Raw genomic sequence first — 8,225 nt, 5'->3', positions numbered from 1 at the left:
GCCAGCCAAGCCTGGAGGAGGGAGGAAAACATCCCATCTGGTGCAGCAGAGAAGGCTTCCCGGAGGAGTGTCTGAGCCACAGAGACTTGGGGGGCTTTTGGAGCCTTTACTGGTCTGTCCCATTGTTGCCCAGAAGGGAGGGCAGAGAGGATGAAGCAGGGCCTCAAATGCCAGAAGTGTGCAGTGTCCTGAGCCCTTTGTCCCAGGCTGACCCCCTCCTGCCTCAGCTCCTATGGCTGGCCCAGATGGTCAGCCATTGTTTTCCCACTCCCAGCCTCCTGGCTGCTTATGATGCCTGTGCCACCCCCAAGGAACAGGAGATGCTGCTGAGTACCATCAAGTGTGGGCGTCTGCAGAGGTGAGGAAAAGAGAGAATCTGAAGGGGGTCGGGGGATGGGCTGCCTTAGGCCCTGGCCAACCCTCACCTGCCTTGTTCTTCTAGGAATCTGGGGCCAGTTCTAAGCAGGACCTTGTCCCAGCTCTACTGCAGCTACAACCCCCTGACCTGAGCTATACTACAAAACAGATCCCATCCCTCCTAACACCCCCACCCAGGCTAGCCAGCTTTTTAACCAGGACCTTTTGGACTACAATAAAAAATCTAAATGCTTGCAGCCTTCTGTGTTATGGAAGGGATGCCAGGCTTCAAGCCCTTATGAAATGTGTCTGTACAGGGAGACAAGACCATATGGTCTCTAGTGTTTTTGTTTGCTTGCAGTACTGGAGATTGATTCCAGGGTCTCATGTGTGCTAGGCAAGTGCTTTACTACTAAACTGTACCCCCAGCCTGTCCAAACAGTGTGATGGTACACACTTGTAATCCCAGTGCTCAGGAGGCTGAGGCAGGAAGATTTCCATGAACTGAGGGCCACCAGGGCTACAAAGTGAGTTTAAAGCCAGCCTGATAGTGAGACTCTGTCTCAAGCAAACAAATAAATACAGCAAGAAAATAAGCAAGATAAATTACATAAAGGTACAAATTTCCAATGATGAATGTCATTATATTGTATACCTAAAATGTACCAGTAAAATTAATTTTAAAATAAATAAATAAATAAATATAGCAGGCACCTCAGGATCTGGGGTTCCCTGGTCAAGGAAATAAAGTCAATAGGGCCTTGCAACCTTAGATCTGTCTTTTTTCCCCCTGGTACTGGGGATTGAACCCAGTGCCTTCACACTAAGCTACATCTTCAGCTCTTTGTTTCATTTATTTATTTTTTTGTTTTGTTTTGTATTTTGAGGCAGCGTCTCACAATGTAGTTGAGCTTGGCCTCAAACTTCTGGCAATCCTCCTGACTCACCTTCCCAAGTGCTGGGATTACAGGTGTGCACCACCAGGTCCAGTTCTCCCCCCTTTTACATTTTAATTTTGAGACCCTAAGTCACCCGGGCAGGTCTTGAATTTGTGATCCTTCTGTCTCAGACTTCCAAAGTGCTGGGATTACAGGCATGTGCCATTATGCCCAGCTCTCAATCTCCTTTATGTAATTGGATGGTTCCTGATCAAATATGATTTTCATTCTTAAGAGGTTTTATACTTGGAATGGAAAACCACTCACAGTCTACTTCTCTCTCTCTCTCTTTTTTCTTTTTTGGTGTCAGGGATCAAACTCAGGATCTTGCGCTTGTGGGGCATACAGTGGAATCACTGAGCTAAATCCGTGGCCCCACCTGTCTTATTTTATAGGTTGGAAATCAGTCCCAGTCAGCTAACCAGGGCTTGTCCAAATGTCTGGTTTGAGGCAGAGCTGGAACTAGAAGCCTGGGGCTCCTGACATCGTCCCTAGCAGGGTTTCTTGGGCCCCCTGCCAACCAGTCACCCAAAACTGCACACCTTGTTAACTCCTGTGTGAAGTCAGTGGACACAGCTCCCATCAGTGGGGTCCCCTCACACACCCTGAACACATACCCCTTACCCCCATTTAGATGGATTTAGCCTGCTTCCCACAAGCCCACCCCTTCCCCAAGCTGAGATCACCCACCCACCTCAGCCACCAGGACGACTTCTTTCTCCCTTTATTGCCTTTCTCTTCTTCCCTTCACAACATCTTCCCTTATATCAGGACACAGTCATTCCTGACCCCAGGCTCCTTGGCTACAGGGGACTGTGAGGAGGGGCCCTCTCAGAAAGTGTAGGCCCCCACGAAGATGGTGAGTCTCAGTACAGAGCTGGCCCGGTAGCTCATGAGGGAGTTCAAGGTGACCATCTCCAGGTCCAACACGTACTCCCGGGGGCCGGTCACTGGCCGGGCAAGGACCAGCATGGCGCTGACATTGTTGATTTGCTGCAGGGCACAGTGGGTAGGAGGACATAGAGATTGTGTTAGCCACTATGTGCCACACCCTGACCCAACATCATCTCCCTGTCTTGCGGCTGTGGGGTGGAGAAATACAGCCTTAGCTAGGTATGACCACCCAGACTCTCCATCTGGCACTTTTGTGTTTTTTCTAAAATAGCATCTTGCTATGTAGCTCAAGGTGACCTTGCACTCACTATGTAGCCCAGGCTGGCTCTGAATTTTTAGTAATCCTCCTGCCTCAGCTTCCTAAGTGCCGAGACACCATGTCTACCTTCTCATCTGGCTCTTTGATGACACTCTGGAGATCTTCCCCACCTGTACCCAGGTCCTTCATTTGGAGATCTCATTGGTGTTCTCCCCATTTCCAGGTAGTTTTTGTTGTTTTATCTAACCAGAATTAACTAATTCAAAGCCAAGTGTGACTTGGGAGTGGTGGGACTTTTGGTGATCCAAAGCAAGCAGACTCCCCTTCAGTTTTAAAAACAAAAACAAGCTCTGATGCTAGACACAGACGTCCTGTTGAATACAGCACAATGACCACTTGTACTCCTCACTGTGAGCCACACCTGGAGCCTTACACCTACAGCTTGCTGCAGAGCTAGCTTCTCTGACCAGGTTTTCTGCACTTTTACACCTTTCCTTGTTTTATGGATAAAGAAACTGAGGCCAGCCAGATGTGGTGGCACACGCCTGTAATCCCATTACTCAGGAGGCTGAGGCAGGAGGATCGCTGTGAGTTTGAGACCAGTCTGGGCTACATAGTGAGTTCCAGGTCAGACTCAACTACATAGTCAGACCCTGTCTCAAAAAACCAAAAAAACCAAAAAAAAAAAAAAAAAAAAAAAAAAAAAAAAAAAATGAAGAAACTGAGGCCAGATAGGGAAAACCAGTACCAGGCCCCAATGATCCAGTGCTTGTTATTCAACATCAACAGTTTATACCCTGGGAATGTAAAACACTACTGCCCCACCCCACTTCTCACAGAAACCCCGCCTTCAGGGACGGGACTTTGGGGGAGGAGGCAGCGCAGAGAGAAGCCCAGTCCCTCATTTGGGGTTCCTGGAATTCCATTATAAATCATGCATGTCAGATGAGGGGTGGGAGCAAGGGAAGGCCTTACCCTAATGTAGAAGTCCCCTTGCGAATTTCCAGAGCGTATCTGAAAGGCATTGTAGGCTCCAGGGTAGACAGAGGTGGCTTGGATCTGGAACACATCAGCGGGCACACTCCGCTCGGAGGTGATGCTCATGTAGCGGTGCACAATGGATGACGGCTGCTCCCGGCACAGAAGGTTGGAGGTAGGACAGAGGCAGCGGCTAAGGACACGGAAATAGGAAACAGGAATAAATACCTGACCCATCACCCAACCCTAAGAAGAGGGAATCCCAAGAGGACCTGCCCATTCCTGGTACAAGACTACAACTCCCATCAGCCCTCAGAGCACATACCAGCCCCATTAGACACCAATCTATGCACATAGCCCTCTGGAAGTTGTAGTTTTGTTGGGGAGCCTGGTTCGCTTCTTGACTCACTTGTCAGACACCTGAACGTAGGGCTCAACACAGCGGTTGGTATCCACGCAGCGGTAGCCCCCATGGAAGTTGACACAGGTTTGGGCCTCAGAGCACTGGTGTGTGCCAGATTCACACTCATCAATGTCTGTGCCAGGGGAGAGGGGCTAGAATCTGGAGTGTCAGACCAACAGCCCCTGACATCACCCTGCCTACCCCATATGGGCAACCAATACCTTGGCAGAGACGTGTGGCCAACAGCTGGTAGCCCTGAGGGCAGTGACAGGAGAAGCGGCCTGGCTCGTTGACACAGCGATACTGGCAGAGGTAACTGGAGTAGCTGCACTCATCGATATCTGGGAGGTGGGGGGGGGGATCAGGACCCTGAGCCATCCTTACAATTGGATCCCACAAACATTTACTGGGAGCCCAGCCCCACGTGAGGCTGAATATAGGAAGAGAGAAAAGGATGAGACAAGCCCTGCAAAGCTCAGGACCAGGGGTTCTAAGAAAGGTCCAAGGGTTAGGGATATAGCTCAGTGGTAGAGAGCCTACTTAGCATGCACGAGATCTTGGATTTAATCCCTAGCACTGCCAAATAAAAAGATGGAAAGGTATGTCTACTCAAACCTTCCTGCTTACAGACCTCTGTTTTTGCCCCAAGACTGTAAGATAAAAAAAAAAAAATAGTAGAAGCCAGGTGGGGTGGTGTATGCCTGTTATCCCAGCACTTGGGAGGCTGAGGCAAGGGAAGTCTCTGTGCATTTGAGTTTCAGGCCAGCCTGGGCTACATAGTGAGACCTTGTGTTTAAAAAAAAAAAAAAATTTTCTACATAGTGAGACCTTGTGTTTAAAAAAAAAAAAAAAAATCTAGACTTGGGAGTGAGTCCTACTGACTGATTTTGGGGAACCTCAATTTTCCTGCCAATAAATTACGAGTCCTAAGGAGTACGTGACCCAGTGAAGTACACATTGAGGACCCTGGCCTCATCTCATTCTTGCTATGAAGAATTAGGCAGGTCACTTAATCTCTTAGTGGAAGGATGAATGGCCCCATTTACCCAAAACTTTATGCTTATTTTTTGTAATCCTTTTGACAAACCTGGAGACAGATACCAATGTCCTCCTTTGACAGAGGAAAGAAAAAATATGCCTTCCTAGGATAATTGCTTAGATTAGCAAATCCAAGTATATAAGGAAAGTGACCTGCTCAGTACAGGTTCTCAATAAATGGTTGTTCACTTTAGCTACTTCAGACTTGATGAAGCCTATTATTGTCCTACTTCAGCCTCTAGACAACCCATTTTACAAAAGAAACAGCCTCAGAAAAGCAGCTTGTGCTAGTGCAGGATTTGAATGCAGGTCATCCTGACTCCCAGGAAGAGAGTGACATCCTTCTCTGTCTCCCAAGTGAGATTCAGTAGAGGCCCAGTTGTGTCTTCCTGCCAAGCTGAGACTGCCCGGCAACAAGCCCAGAGTGGAGCGCGTGAGTGGTATATGGGTACAGACAGAGACTAGGCATGAAGCAAATAAAGGACTATGTGGCTGGAGGCAGCACGGCCTGAGGTAGGGTATGGGGGACCAATGTGGGAGCCCAAGGCAGCAGAGGGCCTCTCACCGCTGCAAGAGAAGCTGTCCCGATGCAGCTCATAGCCCTGGTTACAGCGACACAGGAAGGTCCCATAGGAATTGAAGCAGCGCTGCTCGCAGGGGGCTCCCATGTCACATTCGTTCACATCTGGGGTTGCCAGGAAAAATGGGAAAGTGGAGCAACAGTCCAGAACCACCACACACTTCAGCTGGACTGGAAGGGAGCTCCCTCCGCAAACCCTTACCACCATCTCCCCCCAACAGAAAGAGGGGCCTGGCCTGGCCCAGCCTCACCCACACAGGAGCGGTTGTTGGGCCCCAGCTGGAAGCCCGGCTCACACTGACAGCGAAAGGAGCCAGGCAGGTTGACACAGCGGTGCTGGCAGTAGCGGTAGCGGCACTCATCTATGTCTGGGATGGAAGCAGGGGAGAGGGCAGAGCAGAGGTCAGGTGGGACCTGAGCTGGCTGGAACTCAAGGCCTCAGCACTCGTGGTCATGTCTGTCTGGGGAGCTGGACAGGGCCAGGACCAGGTCAATCAGGAACCCCCTCATTACAGTCTCTGTCTAATGACAGGAGGGCACAGGTAGCAGGGGCCTGATATAAAGCTCAAAGGGTAGAATAGAGGTCAGGGACTATGACCAGAGCTAGACAGAAGGCACAGAGCAAGGTCTGAAGGGGTCACTCCTTGGACTCACCCACACACTCAGGCCCAATCTTGCGGTAGCCATCGGGGCAGGTGCACTGGTAGGAGCCTGGTAGGTTATGGCAGTCCTGGCTGGGGCGACAGTCATGCAAGGCCTGGGCACACTCGTCTACATCTGCGGGAGACACCACTCAGCCCCTGCCTGTAATCCCACACCAGCAAACAGGACAGATACCTCAATTTGGGAGAACAACACGGGCCAGATACCATTCACATGGTTGCATGGGTGATTGGCACCCCAAAACACGAACATGGAAATTAGATCCTCCCAACACAAGTGACAGTCCACCAGCCTGGGAACCAACAGGAAAGGTGCCTCAAATCTATGACAGCTCATGTCAGGTGAGTGTATGTCTGTGCACCCCACCCCAGCAGTACTGGACCCTAGAACCCTCCCTCATCCAAGGCCCATGGCTCCCAGACGGGTGATCCAGATCAGAAAGGGAAAGGGGCAGGGGCTGGGCGGCAGAGCCCTTTGATGTCTCTGTAGGAAGTAAGGCCAGGGTTCCAGGGGCTGGCCTGCTGAAAGTGGAGATCTGAGTGAGGGTTGAGGATGTCTCCCTGAGGAAGAGCTAGAGGCCTTTGAGCAAAGGAGGAATATGAGGTCTGAGTTTTAAAAATTCTTAGTAAGAGGATAAAATCTGGGTGCCCAGATGGTCCCCACTCACCCACACAGCTCTCCTGTTGGTCGGGCTCATAGCCTGGTGGGCAGGTGTTGAGGTGTTGAGCAGGGGGCACTGGTGGCGGGGGCCCCTCACCATGCAGGTCATTGATGACGGCAGCTGAGCGTGGCAGGCACAAGTAGCCCCCATAGTGGTTGATGCATTTCATTTCCCCCTTGCAGGCCTCAGGGATGGTCAGGCACTCGTTGACATCTGCAGAGAGGGGTCTGCTGGGCACAGCCAGTCTCCTGGGCTGGCCCTGGAGGGAGAGGGAGGCAGCAGCCCTGTTTGGCTTTCTCTAAACTATGGATTGAGCAAGGTCTAGCTTCTCTTCTCAGTGGGCTAAGGCTGCCCTCCGAAGGCTCTGCCAGGGCTGGAGGTGGGAGGCTGTTCCAACAGTTGCCCCCCTTTTCCTGCCTCCAAGTGGGTCTCTATCCCTCCTCATTGCCCAGGCTCTAAATCAGTTCAGGCCGGATATGCAGGCCTGCTGACCCACCCCTGTGGACACTGCCCTCCCAGGTTGCAGTGGGACAAAGAGCTGAACAGGAGAGTGGCTCACACAAAATACAGTATGCACAGCCCAGCTCCTCCAGCCAGTGCCCAGTTGCTCTCTTGCCTATTGGCGGGTAGAGGTGGCTTTCCTGGGTTTCATGGAGGAAGGAGCCACCTCTCGCTGAGCCGTCCCAGAGAACCAGAGTTGGCCTGGGCCCAGCAGATATACAGTTCATAGAGTTGGGGGTGTCCTTGGGAAGCAACAAAACTCCCTGGTTCCTGGGGGATCCGGAGGCACACTCACCCCGGCAGTGCTGGCTGTCGGGGTCCCACTCATAGCCATCTGTGCATTCCTGGGAGGGAACCAGAGGTGGCCAGTGATCGCCCCAGGTTTCCTCCCACTGGCCAGGCCAAGACCCAGGCCTGAGCCTGGACACCCTTCCTCTGGGCCTGCTCCAAACAATGGCCCCCTGCTGTTCCACCCACCAGGGGAAGGGTGAATCTTCCCTAGCAGCAGCTGCTCCAGAATTTTGTTCTCTGTCCCTGATGATCTAGTCCCAGGCCAGTGGCCCCAGGGTCCCTACCGTGTAGCTGTCCGGCTCTTCGGAATCCTGGGGATATGCTGCCCCCAGGAGCAACATCATCAGCGCCCAGAGCAGTAGAGACCCAGGGAGGCAGGAGGCGAAGGGGAGCATCCTGGGGCTGAGAGATGGTGGGCAGGGCTCAGGGGTCTCCACCATGGGACCCCCTACTCTCAGAATCAGCCCGAGGCCCGGTTGCCTCCGCTCAGGACCGTACCGGGGCCCGGCAGCTTCCAAATCTAGGGGCCGAGTCCTCTCACCGACCCAGCTTCCAGGCCTGGGCCGCCCCGCCCCCGCCAGGTCCCGCAGCAAGGAGCTCAGGCCTCTGGGCTCTGAGCTGCGCCCTCTCGGCAGACTCTGGCCCGTACCTTCCCCCCAACA

At 52.3% G+C, this 8,225-nt stretch overlaps 2 protein-coding genes across 11 annotated transcripts in view; one reads left to right on the top strand and one right to left on the bottom strand.

Annotated features, from left to right (window-relative positions):
• Positions 1-871, top strand: part of Mus81 (MUS81 structure-specific endonuclease subunit) — a 6,597-nt gene extending 5,726 nt beyond the window's left edge. For 7 of the 8 annotated variants that reach the window (XM_033756663.1, XM_033756661.1, XM_033756660.1 and 4 more), the window contains 2 exons: positions 275-358; positions 443-871. In XM_033756663.1, the coding sequence (XP_033612554.1) occupies positions 275-358; positions 443-509 (151 nt within the window). In that variant the 3' untranslated portion in view covers positions 510-871. Of the gene's footprint in view, positions 1-245; positions 359-442 lie in introns of all 8 variants that reach the window. The other variant, XM_033756658.1, reaches the window with a different exon arrangement.
• A 530-nt stretch (positions 872-1,401) lies between these two features.
• Positions 1,402-8,225, bottom strand: part of Efemp2 (EGF containing fibulin extracellular matrix protein 2) — a 7,821-nt gene continuing 997 nt past the window's right edge. Inside the window, exons 2-11 of one of the 3 annotated variants that reach the window (XM_019209319.2) lie at positions 7,848-7,965; positions 7,568-7,616; positions 6,778-6,984; positions 6,102-6,224; positions 5,699-5,815; positions 5,433-5,552; positions 4,051-4,170; positions 3,836-3,962; positions 3,424-3,619; positions 1,403-2,288 (exon numbers count right to left, since the gene is read on the bottom strand). In XM_019209319.2, the coding sequence (XP_019064864.1) occupies positions 2,127-2,288; positions 3,424-3,619; positions 3,836-3,962; positions 4,051-4,170; positions 5,433-5,552; positions 5,699-5,815; positions 6,102-6,224; positions 6,778-6,984; positions 7,568-7,616; positions 7,848-7,958 (1,332 nt within the window). In that variant the 5' untranslated portion in view covers positions 7,959-7,965 and the 3' untranslated portion in view covers positions 1,403-2,126. Of the gene's footprint in view, positions 2,289-3,423; positions 3,620-3,835; positions 3,963-4,050; positions 4,171-5,432; positions 5,553-5,698; positions 5,816-6,101; positions 6,225-6,777; positions 6,985-7,567; positions 7,617-7,847; positions 8,204-8,225 lie in introns of those variants that run through there. The other 2 variants (XM_010635945.3, XM_010635946.3) reach the window with 2 other exon arrangements.

This window comes from Fukomys damarensis, unplaced genomic scaffold (assembly GCF_012274545.1).
Source record: "Fukomys damarensis isolate Sample0158 unplaced genomic scaffold, DMR_v1.0_HiC HiC_scaffold_27, whole genome shotgun sequence".
Classification (NCBI taxonomy): Eukaryota; Metazoa; Chordata; class Mammalia; order Rodentia; family Bathyergidae; genus Fukomys; species Fukomys damarensis.
The sequence above is the reverse complement of the archived record's forward strand: the minus strand, read 5'-3'. Positions and strand labels throughout refer to the sequence as shown.